This window comes from Triturus cristatus, chromosome 12, assembly GCF_964204655.1.
Source record: "Triturus cristatus chromosome 12, aTriCri1.1, whole genome shotgun sequence".
Classification (NCBI taxonomy): Eukaryota; Metazoa; Chordata; class Amphibia; order Caudata; family Salamandridae; genus Triturus; species Triturus cristatus.
The window spans coordinates 51,628,326-51,654,263 of record NC_140595.1 but is presented as its reverse complement, the minus strand read 5'-3'; the positions used below and the strand labels follow the sequence as shown (position 1 = coordinate 51,654,263).

Here is a 25,938-nt window from a genome sequence, read left to right as displayed (position 1 = left end):
TCAAGCAGTTAGTGTTCCAACGCAACCTACTTGGAAAACCACAAAGGGTGGTTATCACCTATGGACTAAAATGAAAGTTAAAAAAAGAAAAAAAAGGCAGCAGAAATGGCACAACAGAGTAACTAATAGCCACAGGACCTCAATGCCCATTATGAGCTCCACTAACAGAACTATAGGACAAACTTCAGGCTGACTTCAGGACAATTTACATAGCGTCCACAAATATTTTTCAGGTGTAATGGCTGTATGAATGGCATTAAGGCGCTGGGGCATACCGACGACTCCAAAAGTAATACAAAATACACCAATTGGGACTACTTTGGAAGTGCCAGAGGACTGTAATAGTGAAACACTTTTTGTTTGCACTGCCATGAAACAGCACAATCATTGGTAGCAAGAACCCAGTAAACATGGTTATTATTTGTTATTACAAATACAGAGCAAATGCTGGGAAAAGTGAATCCTTGCTTTTCTCTTGACAAATCACTCTAGAAGATATTTAGTGCATCTCCTACGAGCCAGAAAATGCAGACTTTGCATTGGTGACGATTTGTGGACGCCTATATCTTTAATGATGGAATTAATCCACAATCCATGACAAACTGTCATCCACTGAGAAAGTGCAGTTTCTCAATGGAAGATATACAAAATATGGGTTGTCCTTGGGGCATAAAGAGAATACTATTTCTGGAAGCTCTCCATTCTCAGATTATCGTTGAGCTGTTAAAACCAGATTGCTGTGTGGGTTTGTCAAGACATTTTTGCTAGGCGGTGGGCACAAATTAAGTCATACTCAATGCCATTGAAATTCGCCTCGTCTGGGGAAATCTACTTTTACAAAGCCAAGGTAGGAAAACTAGTGGATCTACTGGTAATTAGATCATACAGCGAGAGCCTGAGAGGGGCCTGCAATAATATATAACCTTGCATCGTTTGAATGCTGACTCAGGATTGGCCCCACCCGGTCTCTCACAGGAGGATGGATGTTCACTTACAGAGGTAGTGGAAAATGAGGAGGCTCGGAGTCTGCGCAGACGAGGGGAGTAAATCCAGTACCTCCCATCATTGAACTAAACCACACCAGAGCACGTGTGAAAAGAAAGGAAACACAGGTAAAAGAATGGAATGAAAAGGATAACAAGACAAAAGACGCTGCCCATGCACTGTTTGCGCTTCTCATATGCAACATACAAACACACACAAAAAAACACCTTCCTCTTGCTACTCCCTTATACTCCAGAGACTAGTGTCCTCCGTAGATCAAGATAAATACAAGCAGTTCTTCACCTTTGTACTTAGTTTTCCAGTTTTACAAATCTTATAGTATATTACGCATTCTAGCTTGGAGAAGCTAAACTGTGCCCTGCTTTGTAGCCCCCAAACAAATGAGGATGACCTGCAAAGAAGGGACAGACATGGCATATAAAACCGCCCACTATTTACTGGCCACTCTACCTTCCAGTATACTTTCCCACTGTCCAATCTCGGAGAAACTGTGACCACTGTAGCTTGCAGTGAGACAGCAATTCACTTCCAAGGACTGCTGCCAAACCAACGGTCGGCTTGGCCACCGGAGGATAGAGATGTACCAGTGCCAATCTACACCTGCTGGGGAACATCTAGGGGTCCAGAAGGTAGAGGAAACTGGCAAGACTTCTCCAATCAAGGCACCCACCTCATTCAAAAGCACTACAGGCAATGTTTCCAGTCATAAACCTATGTGTGATCATAAAATGCATTCTGGTTGTTGTTGTTATGTTTCTCTTCCATTGAACTAATTGAGACTAATGCACCTGAAAAAAATAATTTGTTGGTGAAAAGGTTCAGAATGGAGAAAGTGTCTGTAATGACCTGGAGTGATATGGTGACCGCAGCTCCAATAGATGGAGAACTTAAACTTAGATACCTTGCACAAGTCTATCTCAAGCAACAACAAGAGTTCTGCTGATACCGCTGACAAGTACTCTGCATTGCTTTTACAACAGATAGAGATGTGAGAAACAACAAACTGCAGGACAAACAGATTGCTCCATGATAGAATTATTATGTACAACCACAAATATGAAATTTAAAGCACGACACAGAGAAAGCACTCATCAACTCAGCAATTGATGTATGTAGAGTGTCGCAAGAAAGTGTAGAACTAAAACATGAGAATATGCCAGTTAGGTCACCCACATCATCCACTTTTATGATTGAAGAACAACCTGTAATATTGTAAGTAGTATCCAACTGATCGATTTGGCACCACCAACCAATACTCCCATCAGCCAGGCAGAATATCAGACGTACAACCTCAAAATAAGGGCAGCACTCACAACTCAAATTTGAACGGATGAGTAAGTGTCATCAGTTATGTTGTCCTTTATTCTTTTAATTCTGTGGTCCGAGTATCTAAATCTGCAACTTTTTCAAGGTTGCAAGTAAACTATACAAACACAAGGTAAATGTAAAATAATTAATACAAACAAAAGTTAAAGACAATTGTCCCGTGTAAATGCAAAGGTAAGTAAAAGAATAAAGACACAAAAAAATAACTGATAACAGCATTTCCCACTTGCCTGTGTTTAGATTTGGCCTGTTTTAACTTCCCCACGCATTCATGGACTCTTCCAAACAAGGTGCAGCAAGAGTTTAAGTATTAGGAGCCAAGTCCATGTGAACCAAACGTCTCATTATAGAACCCACTGGCTACCACGCTGGAACGTTTTCTTCCATACCTAATGGCAGAAGAAAGTGGACGAGAGCACGGAGTGGCAACTATGGGCTACCAGTTTAAGAGCCACTAGGGTAACTTGTTACAACCAACATGCACTCACCCCTCACTGGCCCATCGATGCAGAAGAGCAGACTGAAAAGAAACTTATTCTAAAAGCTGCAAAAGATTTTTGCATATTAGGCAAACTGTTTACCGGAGCTTTGTCAATTTGAAATTCAAATGGAATGCATGTAACAGGCTACCAAGTTGCCTTGAAGAAAGCACAAAAGGGGATATAGAGATGCAAATCAATAGGGTGTTGCCTTAGCCCTCACATAGTGGAAGAGGAGGACAAACAACCTTCTATTATTCGGACAAGAAATCAGCAAATAACTGAAGTTTTGATGTTCTGCTTGACAAGAACTGCAGTTATATGCACCACAGTATTGGAAAAAACAATGCTTTTAATTCTGCTCAGAAAAAAATAAATAAAGTGACAACCAAAATCAAACGACTAATCTTCTCTCAGCATCAGTGGCAGATTATAAATTTGCAGCAAAATTCCCTGACTCACATGAAAGTGTTGGGAACTTGTGAAGAAATGACTATATGAGCTAAAAACACTGTCATGAAGAAAACCACTTAGTTGTTATAAAAGGCACACGATGCTCATGGATTCCAAAACTAGAAGTAAAAACAACCAAAAGTACTTTTCCAGATCCTCAGTTGGGATATCATTGGTGGCTAATGGTACAAAACGTTTAAGAGGCAGAACTGGTTCTCGCAAAATGACCAACCCATAAAGAGTGTGGCCTTCAAATAGGGTTGAGTGGAAGAAGATTGCTATTTTTAAAAGATCCCCAAAGTCATCCTGTGTGTACATCACTAACGCACAAAAAAGAGAATTGATATTTGTGCCAAGGCCTAATAGTAAATATGTTTTACTGTATACATTCACTCACAAAATGTTTGAGGTTTTATGAAAGGGAGGAAAATAAGTTCTCAAGTATTGGAATCTTTTCTAGATTCACATGCGACCCACCCTCCTCCCCTGGGAAGTTCACAGTTTCTCTCTTTGAGTGGTTCTCCTATACTCATGCTTTGAAAATCTGAGGGACTGGAGCCTCTCACATGAGTGTTCTAAAGGGCAAACCAGCCTGACTGAAACCTAAGTTTGGTCTCTTTTTTTTTTTTTTTAAAAAGACTTCAATACGTTACAAAATTGAAAGGCCTAGGGCCTTCATATTCTATGTTTAACATTACATTGCTGTTCAAAAGGTACTGAGGGACTCCCATCGCAATGACATGAAATGATTCAAGCATGTAAATCTATGAAAGATTCCATTATTGCGAGAACTACAGTTACAGGTAAGTAACTTATTTTCTTAATCCAGTATTAGAACTTTCAGAGATTCACATGCTGCAATCAGAGTATATAGAAGTAGTAAGGCACATTGTAACGTAAATTGCAAACTTACACATTCATAAAGATATAAACATACAGATATATAATTAAATATATCCACAGAAACACAGCTGTATTCATATGAGTGATTTACTTTAAACGTATGCAAATATCTAAAACAAAAATCAAAAATAAATTGACACAATGTGTGAAACCAGTAAGAGGATGGTGGGAAGGAGGAGATAGCTCACCTTTACTGTAAGAGATGTCCTAGTGCCGCTTGACATCACCTTGAAGTGCCGAATTCAAGCAGTAGTGCAGTGTAAAGGTGTGCCTACTCTTTAAGGTGGCTGCTCTGCAAACAGTGCCGTTGAGATTGACATAGCCCTTGTGGAGTGGGCACATACCAATGTTTGCAATTGTTTTCCTGCTGTTTGGTGACAGAAGTGGATTGCACTAGATATCCATCTAGCAATGCTCTGTTTGGAAAGGGGATGCCCTTTCCGTGGAGCGCTATAGGCCAGAAATAACTGGTTAGACTTACGAAAACATTTGGTTTTGTCTAGGTAAAACTTGAGGCATCTCTTTATGTCCAAAGAATGAAGAGCCTTTTTGGCTGGTGTTGTAGGGTCTGGAAAGAAAGCCTTTAGGATGACGGGTTCATTGAGGTGAATGTCTAAATGAACCTTCGGAATGAACTTTGGGTTTGTGTGAAGGATTACCCCATCATCCTTAAATTGCAGGAAAGGTTCCTGAATGGTGAGGGCTTAAATCTCGCTAATCTGCCTGGCAGAAGTCAAGGCTACGAGGAGAGCAACCTAACAGGAAAGGAATTTTACATCTGCTCTGTAAATGGGTTCAAACTGGTGCTTCATGAGCTGTGATAGCACCGTGTTCAGTTGTCAGGATGGAGGTGGAGGTTTGACTGGTGGGAAGACTCTAAACAAACACTTGAGTAACTGCTGGACAACTCTGGCGAGCCATAATGGTGACATGGGTGATCGCCTGAACCAGAAGATAGCTGCCAAATGAACCCTGATAGATGCATGAGCTAATCCTAAGTGTGCCAACTGCAGTAGACATGGAAGGATCTCTTCCGGCGAAGAGTGAAGAAGGTGAATGTTCGCATGATGGCACCATATGCAAAATCTCTTCCACTTATGGCGAAAGGTTTTGTTTGTCCAGTCCGCTTGGGCTCTGTCAAGAATGTCTCTACAATCCGGAGAGATGTTTAAATAGGCAAATTCATTGTGCTCAGGATCAGAGCTGATAAGAGAAGAGATTTGGGATTCGGGTGCAACACATGGCCCTTGTTCATTGTTAGGAGACCATGTTAAGGCTATTAGGACCATGCAACCGAAAATGCATTCCCCCATGATCCCCAATGAGGATGCCAGCTTACTCTACTGGGACGTGCTCTGCTCAAAGATGCACTCCATGACAAATAAACCAATCCCTGATGTCCTGTGCTTCCCGAGAGAGGAGAAGCAATTTCATTCCCCTTGTTTGTTTATTTAGTGCATAGTGGTAGTTTTTTCTGTTAGGATCAGAACAGCAGAATCCCTTATCCTCAGTAGGAAAGCTTCTAGGGCGAGGTACACAGCCTTGATCTTGAGCAGACTGATGTGGTAACGTCGATGAGGCTTTTGCCACTTGCCAGCGACTTGTAGGTCTTGAAGGTATGCTACCCATCCCCCTAAGGAAGCATTGGTGATGACCAAAGGAGAGGGTAGGTTGAGAAAAGAACGGTTTTTGTGTCGCTAGGGCATTGATCATGGCCAGGGTGACTTTGATGATGTCCTAGAAAGAGCCTGTAGCCTCCATCCAATGGCGGTCTAGTTCTTCCTGAAGGCGTCACATTCTTAATCGGCAGAATGGAACTAGAGGAATGCAGGATGACATTTGTAAAGGCGCACTGAAAAATACTTTTCTTTGGATTTACTTTGTCAATGATATTAGACTTAGCTGTCTCTCTGATGTGGAGTATGCTTTGTTGAGTGTAGTATCCAGCTTTAACCACCAAGAAGCATAACCTTCTTGGCAGCAAAGGACTGATTTTTTCCAATTCTGAGTGAGACCTAGCTTGCCGAATAGTTATGCAGGCGGTTGTTGATTTCTGCGCTGTTCGACTGGAATGAGCCCTGACTAGTCAATCGTCCAAGTAAGGGAACACATGGCGTTTGTGTTTTCTTAAATAGGATGCTACTGGCACCAGACATTTTATGAATATACAGGGGGCAGATTTCAGGCCAAAAGAAAGGACTCTGAACTGGTAATAGCTGAATGCTACTGTGAATCTAAGGAATTTTCTGGCGAAAGATGGATGGGGATGTGAAAATACGCATTCTGAAGGTCGAGGGCTGACAGATAATCTCAGATTTAGAAGCAGAAAAATATCCTGCATTGTTACCATGTGGAATGATTGTTATTTTGAGATGTGTGTTAAGATATCCAAGATCGAGGATTGGTTGCCACTCATTCCACTTTTTGCGAACTAAGAAGAAAAGGGAGTAGAATCCCCATCTTGACCTCCAATTTCAGAAGTTGTAGGTGTTTTCGGAATGGAGGCGTGAGGTGGATTTGATGGTGGTACGGTGTGTGGCCAAATTCGACAAGGTCTCGGACCCATTGGTCCAATGTTTTCTCTTGCCAACACTGAATGTAGTGTGATATTCTTCCCATAGCCTGAATGGAGGGGAAAGAGGAGTAGCCGGAGCTTGTAAGTGGTCACTGGCAGCGACCAGTGACTTTTCCTTGGCATCCTGCTCTACCCTTAGGTGGGAAACTGTTGTAAGCCGCTTGAGGCGGTTGTCGTTGGCACCCTGAAAGGGCAATTTTCTGAACTGAAGATTCCCCAGCGATTTGGCTGTGTCTGTCCGCTTTTATTGTTTGTAGAGCTTCATCGATGTGTGTGCCGAAAAGAGCTTCTACGTCGAATGGCAGATCCAGTATTTTGTTTTGTACCTCTGGCATAAACAAGGTAGCTTTAAGCCAGTTTTACCTCCTAAGTACGGCAGAACACGCAAGTTGTCTAAAAGCAGTTGTGGCGTTGCTGCCATCGACGATGAGATCATGGTAATCTTCAGTGTAAACAGTCTAGCTGCAGAGGTAGTCGATGAGGATTTAGTCATAGACTAGGACAAAATGGTGGAAAGCGTGGAAACAGAGCTGGTCACTGTTTTCATCGACGCTGCAGTGTACATCTTCGTAGTCGTCAACGGGGTTTTAGCAGACAGGGGAATGTTAGTCAACGATCTGACATAGGAAGGTTTTTAAAAGAATGACGAACCTGAGGAGGTGGTGTAGACAGTTCAGATGATGACTCTCAATTTTACTGAGGAAATAGAAGGTCCCTTTTTCTCGTTTTGTTTGGAAGAAGTCTTAGATCCATGAGGGGATTTGGAAGAACTGTGCCCCTTGTAAGACTCATGCGTGGTCTTTTTTAGGCTTTCTTTGGCTGTTCAAGAGAGGAATGAGAATAGGATGAGCTCTCCCTTTTATATAATCTTCAGGACGATGAGGAGTCCACACTATCAGAATCAGACACTGGCTCCTTCCTATGTTTGAGTTTCTGGATCCATATCGCCAGCCTTCCTTCTCTGTCTTTTAGTCTCTTTGTAGAAAAGGTACGACATACTTTACAATCTTTGGTTGTATGTTCTAGATAAAGGAAGTAGATGCAGTGCTAATGCGGGTCCTCATAGTGAAGTCTCTTCTTACCACAGATACTGCAAGGCCTGAATAGACTTTTCTTCTCCTTATCGGACATGATGAAATCGGATATGTAGTAGAAATGCACTAAGGGGCTAAGCAAAATGCTCCAAAGGCACAGAAATGTTGTGGAAATTCTTTGAAATATTTAAAAATAGGTATAACTGAGCAGAGCTCAGTGGTGACTCCCTAGCAAGACATGCGGTGCAAAATTTAAGGGACTGGAGCTTCTCACAGGAGTGTTCTTAAGAGCAAAGCAGCCTGATTGTCTGAATACTAAGTTTGGCCTCTATATTTAAATAGACTGTGATATGTTACAAAATTGAAAGTCCTAGGGCCTTCATATGCTATGTTAAACATTACATTGCTGCTATAAGGTACAAGGGGACTCCCATCTCAACGACTGGGAATGATTCAAACATGTTAATCTATTAAAGTTGCAATACTGGAGTAATGTCAGCTACCAGTACAAAATGCTCAAATATAACCCGATTGAGTTTTCACCAAGTTGATGGCAGAGGGTTATTTACTCCTATCGAGGTGACTGGTTAGAGAAATAGTTCTCCACAAGGTGGCTGTGGACTCTCTACACTGACTTTCCACCTGCTGTTCCTGTTCTATCCATCTGAAGGTGCAAAAATCGGTCACCCCATACAAGCAACGTTCATCAGAGCAGTGCTAATCATGTTGGGAATGACATATCCCCACAAATAGAAGTTTTAGGCTTGTGGCCAAAACAGGTCTCGGACCATCACCTCATCGTGTTTCTGCGGGAGCTCCCAGGCGATGCCCACCAACGTCCAAGTATTCATAATATTAAACACTTTTAAAATTTTAGGCATCACCTCTTATCAAACCTTTTGCTAAATAAAAAGTGGTGCTTTTACCCAATGTAATAGGCCTCCATTTATTGACCTTAAGAGGATGAAAGTCTAAGAAGGCCATGAGTGCAACCTATGCATGGAAGACCACATAAGAAGTCAGGGTTTCACTGACTGAGCTAAATAACCATCTGCTGCTTTTGTTCCCTTTTATTATGTGTAGAATGCAGGTTTATCTTATTTCTCACAGGATCGGGTGACCAAGCGGAGTCAAGCATGGTCTCTGCCTTATAGAAGATTCGGTGTTCTGTTCTGGTGGGTTCATGAAGCCAAACTTTTGGTTCCATATCCACTTTGCATCTTAAACTGTTCAGATGTCTCACTGATTTAACATAATGTTGCTGTTTTTGGTATGCTTCTTGTACATGACTTCTCACTCGAAGCAGACTCATCTACACATCAATCTGCTGGAGTTGATGGGCTCCATCTATGAGAGACTTTCTGTACGCTACAAGTATACATCTTTAGGGACACCACGGGCAAGACCTACAGTAAACAAACAACCGTTGTCGAAAACCACTGATCAGTTACCAACACCTCAAAGAAGGTCACAAAGGGGACGGTGTCCCACTGGATAAACTTTTCCCTTTCTGTGGCAACGTTCGGGAAGTAGAAAGTAGTCAAGGGGACCACTGTGGCTCCCCCATGATGTTTTACCAAACTCCATTGGGTCCTCTAAGGATAGGCTATTACACGAAGAAAAAAAGATTCTCTCTAATGGAAATTGGACTGCCCTCTCTCACCTCTGGACAATAAGACAGTCTGTTATCCAAGAATGAGGTGCGATGCCTAAACCAGACCGGCACTCCACAGCGTTAATTTCTTACACACTAATGCCTTGTGCCTTTTGGGCTTTCTGCTCTTCCTGTAGGATAAGGTCTATTGGAGATGAACCAGTGAATCTGCCACTGTAGGGAACTAGAAAGACTGCCTGGTGCTCAGGTGTGGTGGGTGCAGCCCAAGGCCAGAATGGGCAGTCCAATCCCCACTCCTTCTCTCATTTTTTCCATGGTGGTCTTTCATCAGTCATCCTAGCACCAAACACAAACATATTCCCATATTGCCAGGCAAAATGTTGTTGTAGAGGAAACTCAAAATTAGGACAGAATATGACGGCATTCAGGAGAGAAATATGCAAGCATGCAAATCCCAGAAGTCCAGGAGCCATGCATATGAGCTCACTAAGGATGGGCCATGATAGGAAATCTTGTCACCAGATCTGAAAAGGAGGGCATGTTAAGCTACTAGTGGTACAGGTGAACTTCAGAAGTGGTGAAGATGTGTGAACCAATATTAATGGGCACATACAGGGCATATGATGGTTAGCCAGTAGGGTTCTTTCTTGGCCTCACTGGGGACTCTAAAGAAGAGTGAAAGCAGTGGATAAGTATACCAAAAGATCTTGATATTGAAAATGCATCTCCTCTTGGCCCCAGATGCCAGTGCCTGTTAGAAAAGAACAGGCATTTGTGTTCGATGAGGCCACACAAGGACCTAGGGTCGGATGACAGCACTGGTAAAAGATCTCATTCATCGGATCCTGATTCAACTCCTGTGCATGAAAGAGACTGGCCGTTCTGACGAGTGCATCCTCACACCTGCTAAAGATTCCTTAGTGGTATTCCATTTCGGGCAATGTTCTGTGCTTCTTCCGACTGAGTTCCGACTTTGCACCTCCATGCTTGTTGACATAAAACATTGAGGTACAGTCCAGCCTCACCAGTACTGATGAATCTTTCAAACTTGGAAGGAATGATTGCTGTCCTGAGCTCTAGGACATTTATGCAAAGGCCTGTCAATTACTGCAGGAGAAGCAAGCTCTCCTTATGGGAGAATGGCTAGAGCCTCTTCTTTCTTTCCCTTCAGTAGAAGGGTTAGGTATGGAGCCATGACTGCCCACATTTGATGGTCGTAATGAACAAAGAGAAGCATAGAAATTGTGGTCTCAAAATAGCAGCCAAGGTAGAAACAACATTTTCTGAAATTATCCATCTTTCAACAATCAGGTGGTGCTGTACATGAATCCAAAGGATCCCTGGAACTTCACTGTGCAGCCTGCATTACCAATCAGTTAGATTTCAGATTACCAATAAAACCAGCTTTTGTGCTTTCTGGGGCTCTATATTCTTATTAAACACTAATTTGGAGATAGATGCTGTGGTCTGCATAATTTTAATTCCCTCCTGCTGGATATGGTGCATTATTGAAATGGCCTTGATCCTTCTTGGTGCCTCCTTAAAAATCATAAAGACCAGTCTGTTTCCATGATCATCACTGATAAAGAGAATGTCTTATATGCCCTTTCAACCAGAGAACAGTAACAGGCGATATCGGAGAAGATTCTGGATAGAACTGCGGAATATGGAGCTATAGAGTCATTACATTAATCTATCTTGAGTGTCTCCAGGAGATCTCCCTCCATGGTTTCATCAACGAAAATGCCCATTTGTGTGTGTGGTATCTGGTTGTGGAGGTGGGGGGTGCGGGTTAAGACAAAACTCCTTCATGTGAGGGACAGTGCAGAAAACGTGCATAACAGTCCTGCATCTTGCAATACAGATCACAAATGAGGTTCGCTGACCACCGGATGCTCCTGATAGGAGGAGTCATCGTAATATTAATCGCAATGGTCCAGAGACTTGACATGGGAGCGAGTAGAGTTGGTGGCATTCCAAAGGTCCCTTGATCTTGTGATACACCCATTTTATTCAAGAACTTTGGTGGTAACTGGGAAGGAATCTTACATGGTCAACTATCTTCCGGCAGCAATGACTTCTTTCTCAAACCAGAAGGAAGGATACACAGTGTGGAATGCTATGATTTAGTTGTCAGCAGAGGAGTCATCCATAGTGTCTTTAATGTTAGAGGTTTTGTTATTGGTGAGAAGCGCGCAGACAGTTCTGTCACTAGAGATGCAGTCATCCACAAGAAGGGGTCTATGGTGCATGATGGCTTGGTCGATGGAGGCTGTCATCAACAGTTTCACAATTTCTTTTTCTCTTAGAAGCACTCTGGAAGATAACTTTACTGGCATTTCTGACTTACTGTTAGATTTTTCAAGGCATTACAAGGAGGTTCTTCAGAGGATGAAGGAGGATTCCTCTCAGATGATGTCTTGCAAGATATTTTCTCTCCTCTAAACTTCCCCTTTTCTGTCTTCTCAACCCCAGACGATGTCCCTTGAGAACACTCTTTGTGTGACGACATCTGGCCATTGGCTTGCTTTCTGTGGAGCCACTTAATCAAATGTCCGTCCTTGTCATTTCAGGTTTTTGAGGAAAATTTCATCCATATTTGTGCATTCTTTTGGTTTATTATGCGGGTGAAGGTTGGGGATACAGTCATTATGCTGATCATCTACAACAGAAGTGCTTCTTCCCAAATACATGCACATGCCATAAAAGAGGGCTTTCTTTGTTGATTCAGTAACTGTCCTGAAAGGAAAGATGTTCTTAAAATCACCAAAATTGAACTACAAAGGCATGATAAGCACCTCTATGATGAAGCATGCCACCTAGTGTGTTCGAGGAGATGCAGCTTTTTAAAAATACTTCTGCGATAACAGTAGGTACTCTAGAAGCCCTGGCAGGGGAACATAAATGACTATCAAGTAAAGAAAAAGCTTCCTTTACCAGAGTCGGTCAGTCTATTGTAGATACAAACGTGCGAAGAATACCCGAGGAATAAGAAGAGTCGTAATTGTGAGTACATTTCTCGGTTTAGAAGAATCTCTGAGCAGAGCTGTGAGATGGGCTCCCTTTCACACCACGTACAGTATATCTGAACTAGGGAAGCCTCTGATGGGAGTGTAGGTCAGCACACTCTTGCGTCACTGACTGAAGTTTGGGTTTTTCTTACCAGTGCCTGTTTTCCAATTTGTTTATTACGTTATTTTCTTTGTACTGCTATTGAAATGTTACAGTGGAACACCCAGCTCGATGATGGAATGACTCAAACATTTGAATCTGTTAAAGATCCAATGCTGGATAACTATGCCAAGAAACACACATTTTCTACTCACATGTCATTCGGGGAAAATTGTTGAAGCACTGGCGCCCTGCCTTGGTCAGCACCAAGGGAATTCTACCAATCCAGCCATTTCTGAAAATTAGAGAGCAGTTTGGCTTGCATGTGTCCATGCACACTTACTAACCTAGAATGTTCTGAAAATGTCAGCATATGGGTCACAAAATGTAAATTTCCCCACATTTATGTGACAAAAATCTTGAGCTATTCGAGCCTTAGACTCATATTTCCAAAGAATAAAACAGATCCCCCAGGCTGGGCTTCTCACACAATAGGAACGGACCAAAACTGAAACCATGGGAAGGCTACGCTGATGTTACAGGGAGTAAGTTTGACCGGTTTCTCCCCGGTACAATAAGCCCACACCCACTAATGTGCAGTACTGTTTTCTTTGGCAGAAGTGTGGAAATGCAGAGAAGCGGAACTGTTGCTGATGGTTAAAGTTTCAGAATGGTCTGTTACAAATATGAGGGAATCAAGTCTTTTTACCCATACTTTCCAGAACTTTTCTTACTGTGGATGTGAGGAAAATCTGTTATTTTGGCCACATTTTTACTCAAGACATAGAAATACTTGTATCCCTGTCCTCAGAAGATGGGCAGCAACTACCACCCTCAATTTTGTGAACACCAAAGAGGCGCAAATAAGACAAGGGGGAGCACGGCAAACTGAAAATGCTCCTGGCCTACATTGAATATCATATAATGTTTGTGGGACTGTAGGATTGGAATATATAAACACACATCCAGCAGATCGAACAACACCATGAAGTTTTACCCAGCTCCAAAGCAAACAGGAACTAGACCAACGTGAATATTTTGAATCTGTACTTTCACAGAACAGCATTCAGAAGTCAAAGGTCAGGGCTAGGCCTAAGGTACACATCTTTCTTCTGAATGCAGAAATGGCAAGAGCAGCTACCCCCTCTCTTTCCAAACCTGGCACCATCTCAACAGGTCCCCTGGGGAGCAACAAATGAACAGAACGGACAGGTGCTCATCTGAAATGTGTTCTAGTGTCGGAGGAACAGTGTGTGGGGCACAAAGAAAGGGTAGAGCACAGCCATTTTGAACATTCTGTAAAACCCATGTGTCGGGAATGACGGAACGCCAGCATGGGAGGAAATGTTGAATTCTGCTCCACACATCACTAAGAGCAAACTAAAGTTGTCTTTATTGGCTGTTGTAGCCGGAGGGGGGAGAGGGGGGAGGGGTGTAGGAATTGGAGGACCAAGCCCTGCTGGCAGCACGTGACTGCCCGATCCAGAGGAGTCATTACTTATGCTGCATGGCACCACTTGGCTGCACGGGAGATCTATTGTTGAGGAAAAAGATCACAGATTCAGTCTGGTGCTTGGGGGATGGATATTCATAAGGTGAGGAACATTTGGGATGAAATATCCATCAGAAAGACAAGGAGCAGACTCAATGTGGCAATGAATAAGACCCATTTGTGTGCCCTTTTCATGCGTCTTGATACAAGTACAATGGTTTTCACCAAACATGCAGTGATAGGCGAACTATGACTAACCGACAAGCAAGTTAGTCCTAGAAGACAAAATAAGATTTCATGCTGTGTTCACCATTTACTGTTCCACATTTTCCATCATCTTTCTTCACAGTTTGTGCCTTTCACAAGCAGTCTTACTAATATGAATGCTATCTAAGGAGCCACTTACAACATTTGATTTCAAGATGCCTTTCAGTCCAATAAGCAACGGCAGAACAAAGAACGAAAGGTAATAAAAAAAAGAGAAAGGAAAAATAACAGCAAGGACATTGCTGCAATATTCAAGAAGAAATGAATCATGGAACAGGACTTTGAGACTAGATGTGCAGTTAGCATAACGATGTAGTCTGGTGGAGGAGATCTGCTCTGGTGCTGCTGGTCTCCTACCTTGAAAATCCCTAAGCAGTTCTTGTTTACTCCATACAGCAAAAGAGGGGTCCCCCACAGAGAGGAACGAGGCCTAGTTGTTCGGTCTTTAAACATTGCACATAAGTGCATTGTCTCAAGTTTGCTTTGCTAGGAAAACATAATGTCCTAGGCTAGGGGACACTCGCTTTGAACTATGAAAATGACCCTTACATGTGTATGAACACATTTGGCTATAAAGCAAAGTGGATGCATTGGTGCAGCAAGTGCAGTCACAGTTTGGATTGCTTATGAGCTCACCTGGTTGCTCACGGATAACCAAGTTACCCTAGGCATAGCTTAGGACTGCTGGGGTATACTTTTATCATGATGAGCACAATTGCAAAAACATACCACTTTTAAATCCCATTCTCCTCCCAACCACCTCCACCAGATTTCATTCAACTCAGACTATGTTTATGTCAGCACGGAGACTTCGAAGTCAACTGTCTTCGATCGAGAAAATCAGAAACACTCTACAGCATACAATTTAACCTCAGATCAGATGATAAACCACAATATGAGGATTGGCTGTCAATACAGGGGTTAAAGAAACACAAAAGATTTGTATCTGGGTGAAAAGTCAATCCATGGAGTGTCAAAACAAAGGAGGTAATTTATATCACACTGAGGGCAGGCAGAAAAAAATGGCTTACAAAGTAAATATCTGTCACTGGCACCTCTTCTTCTTCCTCTGAGGCCTGGCTAGCTGGTTCTGAGTGCTGGCTAGCAGTATCCACTTCCAGCAGGGCTGCTGCAGACCTTTTGATGGCACAGGCTGAAGATGCCTCTCTGGGAGTAGAGAAAATCAAACCATAAGGACAAATACACTGCAAATTACAGGCCTTGCACTGTGTGCACTTCCCACCAGCACCATAATTAGTTACAGAAATAAGACACGTCTGTTAGGTTGTACTTCCTTGACTCTAGGGAATTCCTTTGGGCTAATTAAAAATCAAAAATGTTTGTTCCAACCTTAAATCAATTGGATACTTTTTTTGACTCATCCACTTTTATATTTAAAAAAAAATTATAAAAACTTTTCTTTCCAGCTCCAAAAACCCATGTCCATCCCACACACAATTCTTGAACAGTTTCGGTTTACGAATTTCTTCTTTCATATGTACATAACTTCAGCTGTCTTCTTTGGCTCCTCGTTTAATGGCTATATTCATATTTGCTTCAATTTACCACTTTTTAACAATCTCTGAATTTGTTCTTTACTCATCTTCGAGTTTACTAAAATTCTAATTCTCACTACACCGTTAACCGATCCAATTTGATATTTATGCCTGTATCTCTGCTCCTATTTTCAACTGTGATTGGTCTTTCTTATCACATTGCCATAAACTGGAAAGATTTTGCCCTCTAAACTAATTACATTGCCTTTTTTAGAACTGCCTGCATATTCATTCCCTAGCGTCTTCCATACTGGTGCTATGAAAGATGCAACCTCTCAGAACACATTTGAGCAGGAGGACTGTGAAGTAGCACGCCATTGCATTCAAGCAGGTTTCTTGACCGGTCTGCGTTTAAACCGTTTTCTGTGTGGAAGCTCTTTGGCATTTTGCCCTTCTAGAATGTTCCCACTCTTTGACCCACAGTCGCGGCTGCCACTCATTAGCACTTGGGATCTGGCCACAGTTTTCGGTCCAGAATATTCTAGCCTGGGCCTGCAACTCAATTTTGGTGCAAGTAACCAGTGTCCTGTAATATTTGGCTTCTGTGCTTGGGCCCCATGAACCTCTGTATCAGGAGAGTGTGATGGGTGAGGGTCACTTTGTGCCAGAGTCAGAAAAGGTGGAGGCCCAGTATCTGGGGTCTCCAAGAAGCACAAGCTGTCTTACAGGCATACTCTGTACTGAATTTATGAGAACGGAGACTGACAACAGTAACACACCAGAGAGGTAAATGAAATACTGCACGGTAATAAGTAAGCATAGAAAGAACAGGGGTAGGAGCTACGTGGTGGAACATTACATATTATACCACACAACCAATCTATACTCCATCATCACCTTTGCTGCAACGTCTCTTACTGCAAGGAAGAGATGTAGATTTCACTTAAACATTAAAATGCATTGGTAAAAGTATTAAAATGGTAACAGAATCAAACCCCATGCATATATTTGTAAACAACTGTCCTTAACAGCCTAACAGTCTAAAATCATACTCCATTCTGTGATCACAATCGACTCTCCAAATGTCTAGCGAGACAAATACACTACGAAGTTTGCAAAAACATATACCAATCAGTTTAACCAATAACAAAAGCATCATAACATTTTTACTTTTGTACACTGCTACACCATTGCATATGGTGATGTAAGTTCATGTTATAAAAAGCATACCCTTTCTCCGCCTCCAGAATTCCCGATTGCACCTCCAACTTGGTCTCCAGTTCTACGGTTATCTGCTGCGTTTCCTGATCCCCGGCGACCTCCTCGTGTGCCCGTGACTGCCTAGGAAAGGAGCAGGAATAGCTATAATACACCAATGAGCATGCCTTGATCAGAGGCACAGTACAACTAGCACACAGCACTATTCTTTTCATGTGTATATACACTGGGACATATGTGGCTGCATTTCTGGTTACATTAAGTCATATTTATTTCCAATGCATGCCGGTTAATTTCTTAGAATTGAGTAACAGAACATAATAAGATTTTAAAAAGGTGGGTGAGGAATAAACATCGCAATAAACAAGAGACAAATCCTACTATAGATAGAGGCGAGGGGTCAAACAGCAAGCCAAAAGGTGTTAGCTAGCTAACAAAAAGTGAGGCTTTTATGAGATTCTTAAAAATAAACATGTTGCGGTTCAGCTCGTATGTTGCAGGGAAGCAAGCTACAATGCTTGCAGCATCTCATGAGATAGGATGTGCATAGCTCATTGTACTTAGTTTAAGTAGCTCGAGGAGGACTCCCTCTGAAGAAGGGAGACCTGCTAGCTAGGGCAATATAGTCAACTTTGAAGCCAATTAGATAGGGAAATTCTGATATGCTGCCTTCTGGACAATGCTCAGGCATTTGAACGACTAGCTCCACCTGAACTCAGACAGTTGAAGTCGGAGTCACCTGAAGAGGAGACAAAAGTTTATATGGGTGGCTAGATATACAAGATTGACACAGTCTTGCACCGATTAAATTACGGCATTTACAATTGGGATGTGCATGCTGGTGTCAAATAAATGGGTACATCTTTTTAAGGAACATTAGTTGTTTGAAGTAGACGTTTGCTACTTGGTGTCAATAAAGACAACGAGAACGCAATCAACTTTCGAGAGGGCTGGTGGGGATCGTGTTATTTCTGGTCAGGAGAGGTTACCAAATGGTGGAGTATTCAGAAATCCGCCTTTGGAGTACAATAAAGAAAACTCTGGAGATACACCATAGAGTGACAATGAAGCCGTTTGCCAAGGGTCAGTGGTTCTGAGAGGGATGATTGTTAGCCTGTTGACATATGCAACAAGCATTGGCAAAGCCAATAGGTTTTGTCTATTCGAGAACTATAGATTTTGTCTATGTTTTTTAGCCATATTGTACAGCAGCATAGTCACTGTGCAAAATGGTTGTAAGTAAAGAAAGAAAAAAGCGCGATGACATGGCCAACCTGTCATATCGCTTTTATATTCTTTAATTTCAGCCATGTTGCACAACAGCCAGACTGCTGTGCAACATGGCTAGAAAAACATTGGCAAAACCAAACAGCTCTTCAAATGTTGACAAATAGAGAGCTGACAAGCAACCTGGTTCAAACGCAATTAAGTGAAAAACTGGCATTTGAATTGTAACAAGAAATATTTGTGGGATATGTATACACACAAGAGATAAACATTCACTTTTGTTATGTGGTATCTTCGCATTGCGTTTACATCACTTTCCTTCCATTTACTCATTCTTATGAAGCTGAACAAACCCGAGAAATGACATTTTTGTTGCTCTCGAGCCGCTTCTACTGCTTCAGGCTGCTGCTGACTCAAACATATTTACTTTACATTACGCAAAGGACAGCGACAGAGAGGGCTACTTGTGTGTACGAGGCTAAGAGGGTTTAAGCAAATGTTACATTAACTAGAATTCTTCACATAAAAAGAACCCTTCAACACAGCCTGTGTGATTCTCTTAACTGTTCTAGTAAATTAATATTTTTGTTTAACGTAAAAGAATACGCTTATCGTTGCCAAGTGTTTGGACAACTTAAATACCGTTTGAGTTCCTGAAATCAAATGTAACGCGGCTGAATTCTAAAGTGGAATGAAAGGAAACATTATAAACTCCTGGCACGAAACGGCAGCTCGGTTTTCGGATGTTTAGGATTGCAGCAGGGGAAAAAATGCTTGTTTTTATGCAGGATTGGTAAGCGAAGATGGGAGTGGAGAGGAAGAGCTTGGGGTGAGTGCAGCAATGACAGCGGAGAGGGGGAAAAGCAACAACACTGTGAAATAGAAGCAACACAGGGATAAAGAACTAGTATCACAATCACAGTGTGAGCAGTGGACGGACACTCATCTGGAAGAATCAATTTGACCTTGGTTTTTACTCCAGAAAAGAAACAGGAAATGATGTCTGGCACACACCAGCCATTAGGCCGCAGCAAAGAATAGTGCCAATGAAGCCAACGAATGGTAAGCAATGAGAGGGCTCCAAGCCCCTTTGGTAAACAATAGTGTCTCACAAGTGAGAGCGCATCCGCTAGCACATGGCTTCTGCAGGCTCGCCCCTAAAAATGAGCTGAGCGTCATCTGCATACATGTAAAATAGGGCCCTGACCTGATGGAGACACATCACGAGTGGCCATGTGGACAGAGTGAGCAAACAGAAGAGGCAAATCAACCCGTACAGACACCTGAGCTCAGGGTCCAGGCTTCGGAAAGAACATGGAGGTAAAGTCACTAATTGATCCGTTCCACCGAGAAAAGATATGATCCATTTTACAGCCAAGCATTTGAATCCTGCTCAGTCAAACTATTTATCAGGATGCCGTCGTAGATGGTGTCTTGAAAGACTTCGACCAATCCAAGCAGATTAGCATATAAACATTGCCATTGTCTAGAATCCATTACAGGTTGTCTACAACTGACAATAACACCAGCTAATTAGTGTAGCAGGGACAAAACCCCATTTACAAAAGCTAAATCAGATAATTTTCCTCTGCACACTTTTGAAGCTGTCCCGGAGCCAGTTTTTCTGGGAGTTCTTCAGATACAGGAAAACATATCTCGTCAGAATTTGTTTAAATCCTGTGAACTCAAATAAAATTTGAGTAATGACTTTACAAGGCATTTTTTTCTTTCAACTGAAATTCACATTATTCAAGTGTTTTAGAAAATGTATTCTAAGACGGTATTCACGAGCATTTAAAAATGCCTGATTGTCACTATTTAAAGTAAGATTTTAGGGTCGCAAAAAGAACCATATGATCCCACATCACAGACGTGAATAATCTATACTTTCTATCAATAGAGAACTTACTATGCACATATAATTACATGTATACCTAAACATCTACTTGGTATAGATGTTATTTCTATAGGCTTTGTTTATTTCTACAACCCAGTGAGTGTTTCTTCAATCTGTAAAGAGTGAGAGAAAGAGTGAGAGAGAGAAAGAGTGAGAGAGAGAAAGAGTGAGAGAGAGAAAGAGTGAGAGAGAGAAAGAGTGAGAGAGAGAAAGAGTGAGAGAGAGAAAGAGTGAGAGAGAGAAAGAGTGAGAGAGAGAAAGAGTGAGAGAGAGAAAGAGTGAGAGAGAGAAAGAGTGAGAGAGAGAAAGAGTGAGAGAGAGAAAGAGTGAGAGAGTGAGAGAGTGAGAGAGTGAGAGAGTGAGAGAGTGAGAGAGTGAGAGAGTGAGAGAGTGAGAGAGTGAGAGAGTGAGAGAGTGAGAGAGTGAGAGAGTGAGAGAGTGAGAGAGTGAGAGAGTGAGAGAGTGAGAGAGTGAGAGAGTGAGAGAGTGAGAGAGAGAGAGAGAGAGAGAGAGAGAGAGAGAGACACGGCATTATCAAATAAGGTTCTACATAGGTTTCTGGCCAGCTTGAGTATCTTGGTGAACAAGTCTCTATTTGAACCATATTTCTGTAACGACTGGATCCCATTGTTATTTACGGTGTTTGTCTGGTGGATTGGTGTGCATTTTATGCAGAGGGCATTTCTGGTGTAGCATAACGAATGAGGTCTGACTCCATTCAAATGAGACTGAGAGCTTTCCAAGAGTTTGCTTTTATGTGCAGAATGGATCTCCTAATGTCTGTACAGTAGAGGATTGGACTCTGGGTGCTGTATGTTTGAGGCAAAAGGTTCTGGATCATCACAATGAATATGGTGACCCAGGGGCGAACCAGCCTTTGACTATACTTTTATAAAGGTAGTCTTGTACAGATTGGCTGATGTGGGAGAATTTAGAGCATCCTGATGAATTCAAGCTGCAGCAGTTCATTGTTTTTGATGATCATAGGATTATATTTTGGGGAAAACATGGGTAAAGACATGCATCTCTGCTGAGAGGATTGTCCTTGTTATGATATTCATTACATATTCATGGAGCTATCTCATAATTTGATAACTTTTATGCAATTGTTGCTGTTTTCAGAATCTGTTTCTATGTATACTCCAAAATAAAACTGTATGCTTGAAGTTACAATGTGGTGGCTTCTAAGTGTGGGTGAACATGCCAATATTAATTTTGGGGTGCATCTCTTTAAGCCAGCGCCCCATTTTATCATTAGGTGAGGAGGCTGGATAAGGACGAGCCAGTCATGGTCACATCAGTACTACCGTACACAGTATAACAAATCAGAAGGCCTAGCTTTTTTTTAATTGTAGAACACATCCATGGTAATACACACTAACGCATGACATGGGTGAAGCTACTGCTTACCTGCCCTCCTGCCCCGCAGAGTGAGTGCGCCTCCTAAAAATTGACAATGAGAAAAACCAAGACATTCTTCAGTTAGAGACCATGATCCTGGCAGAACCATTCCACTCTGCCATGTACGTCTCGCCATGGAATAACTTGCACATGCACAGCCATATAAACCTGCATTGTTCTGTGACAAAAGTCAACGCTGGAGAACCTAACAGTACTTCTTGCCTGTATCGTGGCTGCTCGGAACTCTCAGAGGGTGATCGCTCTGGAATGGATAAGGAGGTGGAGGACAGAGTGGTGGCAATCGAGGCGGTGGTCGCTTCCTCGAATGATGGTGGTGTGCAGGGTAGTAGATCTGGTCGTCCTGAAAGGGTTGGAGACAATCAGGAGTAGGAAAATGGAGGAGGTAACAGTTGAAATGTATAGTTTCAGAAGAGCATTTGTTGGTACCTCTTATGAATTGTACCAAATATATGTTAGACGCAAGCTAATTAAGCTACCTTACTGCCGATAGGTCTTTGCATTAAGTGAAAAGGAATGTGGTTTGGCATGATTGAGCAACCATTGTCCCTTCCTTTTCCTACCATTCCATGGAGGTCCCTACAGGTACACAAGAGCTTGCCAAATTCCACCATCTAATACAGAGAAGGCTGGTGTAAATACAATTAAGACCACCAAAATCTTTCCATGTGCAGGGAAAAACGATGGTACGAAACACACAGCACAAACCTTCATCTTCCAGTGTAGGATAACTCCTGGCCCCTCGCAAGTCGTACGTCTTATCCTCGTGCTCTGTAGGAATCTGGCTGGCAGAGAAAGCTGCAGTGGGGCCTTGATGTTTAGGGGCCAGAAGGCCACTACGCCCTTTCTTCGATGGGGAAGATTTTAACGCTATCAGGAAAGACAAAGGCAACCAGTCAAAAATGGGCATCAATATATTCAAGGTATAATCGCTGCTCACTGCATCAATATCCTGCCCACTTTGAAACTCAACAAGGAACACCCATTCCTGAGGAGGTTACTGGAGCTGCTCTCCTGTGCCAAAGGATCCAAGGCTGTCCACGGGGAGATGGATGTTTTGCCTCCATGTACTAATTCAAATGGGATTAGTGCAAGGCCGGTTATAAGCCCTCAGTGAGTTCACCAACAGCGGAGCAGGAAATCTCCACATTACTAGTCAAATCTTTGGAACAGACACATCTAATTAAGTCAAGCCTAAAAAAAAGTGGCACCATATGCCAAAAACAAACTTTCTATTGCTGTTCACTTAGAGATGCACTGAAAGGACAGAAAGAAGATAATTGTTACTTCCTCCTTGGATTTTGTCCCATGGCTCAGCCAAACATACGAGTTGGGCGTGAAGATGGAGATTCCTGGATTGAGGCAGAAGCAATTTTGTAAATACTTACATGAAGTCTTCCGGAACACAGTGTTGCTCATGAATTTGAAGAATCTTTCAGCGTAGAAACTGGGCCTATGCACAGAGACTGTATCCTGTAGAATCATAAGGGGTAAAGGTCAGATCTCATTCTGGGGACATATAATTAGCTAATTTCTTGATAGAACCCAACACGCCAGTCAGTGAAATGGCATGAAGTCACCTAGACTATATGTGGACAGTTGTGCGCATTACCCCATATAAATATAGGGGGACACCATGTCCTATACTGCTACTCTAATAACACGAAACATGGTATACCTTTTCTACACAGAATCTGCCTCGTTCAAACGTCACAGGTACTTATTTAGGTATTTTTTTGAAGGAAAATCATCGAGTTGTGTAGAGCATATACAGATTGGTATGGTTGACGCAATTTACAAAATGGCTCTTTATAGTTCAACAGACAAAAGAGACTGAAGAACATGGAACAGATTTGTTTAAAGTTTGGCTCAACAGCAAGAACTGGAAACTTACTCCATCATGAACCAGGGCCTTCCATGTATGTTCCAGTTTCTTAATCAACCTGGAAAACAAACCACACCATGTCAACTTGCATTCTGTTTTTCCTGTTCTATGGGGAAAGCAAATACTCAACGCAAGATTTCAAAATTGATTTAATAACTGTCTTGCGTCCTGCCCCTCTCTCACAACTCAACAGTCAGATTCCCAATCAAAGCAAGCAATTATTCTCTTTCAGTAAATCTCCATTCAAGGTGATGTTACAGAATAACAATAGATTTGCAACAGCAGATTGCCTCAACACATCCATACATGTACACCCACCTGTAAGACTGGAGGATGTCAATAATTCCAATGTACAGTAGAAGCCGTTCTCCCCGGTGGTTGACGGCGGGGATACCACCCATTCTGGATTCGGAGAGAGGGTTGGGATAAAAAACAAAAAAACAATGCACTTGCTGTTTAATCATGCTTTCAGACAGACATTCCAGGGAGACTACATTCATTGAAAGAAAAAGTAATTTCAGGGGAACATATCGAAGGTAGCGTCTGCACAAACAAGGCTGTTTTATGTGGCAAGCCTGTCCAATTAGGCATACACCAAACTTCCTAAAAAACGAAGAAAAAAAACCTACTTATTAAATTGATGATTAAGAACATGGGGGCAAATGCACAAAACATTTTTACGGCTGCAAACTATCAGATTTTGAGTTTGTGACAGCAAAAAATGCTTTCTGCAATGGTATAGAAACGGATATGGAATATCTATTTGGAAGGAACTTGCTGCAGGTGTTCCTTCAAAATAGTGACTCCGGTCCATATATATTAATTAATGTCTTGGGACTGAAATACAGCTAGTGAGCCACTGAACAGTTATCAAAAAGGCAAGGAAACCATTGGCACCTCTTCGATTATAGAAGAGTTCCTAAGTTGCAACTAAGAATGGAATGAGACTCCCAGGAGTAACAAAACCAAAAAGACCAGGAATGTAACTCTTTTTTCAGCGGCAGGTAATAGTTCAAGTGAAAATTATTTTCAAAGCAAAATTTGCCATATACAGCACAGCTGCTGGCAGAATGTCTCTGGTGAATTGAAAACACCGCAGTGGCCCGGTAGCTTGTGCATCTTGCAATACTCTGTGACCTAAGCTTTGTGGAAGGGAAAGATTAAAGTCATCACTTATTCTGCCCACACAGTGTTAAAATCCTCACGAGTAAGCATTGGCGTGGATACTGATGTCAGATATTCATACTTTACTTCCAATGTACACACAAAAGAACACAAAGTTACAGCAAGGATTACGTAAAACTGCAACAAAGGAATGGCGACCTGCCCCAACCTTTCCTTTCTGCAAAATAGTGTGCTTCAGAAACCATGCAAGACCGGATCTCAAGTGTAACATATGCACTAAACTCTTCCCACAAACTGGAAATCTATGAAACTAGGAATATTCCGTTCGAAAATGTATTCACTGCGACTCAACTTGGAGGATGCACTATTCCAAGCATGTACTTGTTAGAACAAGGAGTTAGTGTATTTGTTTGTTTTGCATGAAAACACATTGATGTTCACGTAATCTTCCTATTCCTCTGTCCAATGCCCTAAAGAAATATTTTGCAATTGGAAACCAGTTCAGTGTTTGAGTCTTCTCTTCACCATACTTAGTATGACCACAAACGCTGCTGTTCATCTAAACCCACTACAATAGTTATAAAGTTTTCCCACTTAATTGTAAACCAGCTTTACCCAGCTTCCAAATTCTGATTTTGTGAACCTGATACCGTCCGCATTCTAAGTGAACCTCGGACTACCTCTCAAATCCCCAAGACCTCTTATGTGGTTAGTTTCTAGTTAAGCGCCAACCTGCTCAGAGTAGCTGGGAAAAAAGTGGGCAGGGAAAACGCACCACAAGCTCAAATACGAAGTTTAAAACTTAAGCCAAGGTGACTAACAAAATTACGTATTAGAGTCCCCCTCAATTCTACCTACGTGTCATCAGTGTCAATAGACTCGCCCCTTGCAGCACCTCCTTGGATGGATTCCATCGCTGTTGAGTAGAGAGCCTTCTGTCCAACTGGCCGTTTTTCATCAGATGTACTCTGCGCTCCATCGGTTTGCTTCTCGCGTTCTTGCAGGTCCATGTTGTGTACTCCCAGAAGCAGGCTGTAGTCCATGATCTTGAAACTTTCCAGCACCTGCAAGTTAATAAGGTTAGAGGAAGAATGGGTGGTGCATTACTGTAGAAATGAGAAAACTGTAGAGGCCGTCCACTGGTCATCAACATCTACTCAAAAAACCTGCATTTTCAAACTTCTTTCTGCACTAAACCTTTTTAACCTTGGGCTGTGATGCACTGTAATGTGTGGGCATCGGTATGCAGTGTCACCAAAATCACCATGATCAATATGATAGCAGCAGTAACAGCTGCTAATTGAGGGAACACAAACAAGAGAAGACTATTTAAATAGCTGAAGAATGAAACACAAAAGGCCTTGGCCACCGTCATGTTAACTTGGATGCACTGAGAAATTAAATCTTTTGT

At 42.1% G+C, this 25,938-nt stretch overlaps 1 protein-coding gene across 4 annotated transcripts in view; it reads right to left on the bottom strand.

The window, feature by feature from the left end:
- Window positions 1–25,938, bottom strand: part of PIP5K1C (phosphatidylinositol-4-phosphate 5-kinase type 1 gamma) — a 156,120-nt gene that overhangs the window by 45,774 nt on the left and 84,408 nt on the right. For 2 of the 4 annotated variants that reach the window (XM_085638306.1, XM_085638308.1), the window contains 10 exons: window positions 25,386–25,591; window positions 23,721–23,804; window positions 23,412–23,460; window positions 22,906–22,990; window positions 22,226–22,387; window positions 21,722–21,860; window positions 21,509–21,541; window positions 16,987–17,097; window positions 15,292–15,427; window positions 996–1,070 (listed from right to left, as the gene is read on the bottom strand). In XM_085638306.1, coding sequence (XP_085494432.1) covers window positions 996–1,070; window positions 15,292–15,427; window positions 16,987–17,097; window positions 21,509–21,541; window positions 21,722–21,860; window positions 22,226–22,387; window positions 22,906–22,990; window positions 23,412–23,460; window positions 23,721–23,804; window positions 25,386–25,591 — 1,080 coding nt within the window. The remainder of the gene's footprint in view (window positions 1–995; window positions 1,071–15,291; window positions 15,428–16,986; window positions 17,098–21,508; window positions 21,542–21,721; window positions 21,861–22,225; window positions 22,388–22,905; window positions 22,991–23,411; window positions 23,461–23,720; window positions 23,805–25,385; window positions 25,592–25,938) is intronic. The other 2 variants (XM_085638309.1, XM_085638307.1) reach the window with 1 other exon arrangement.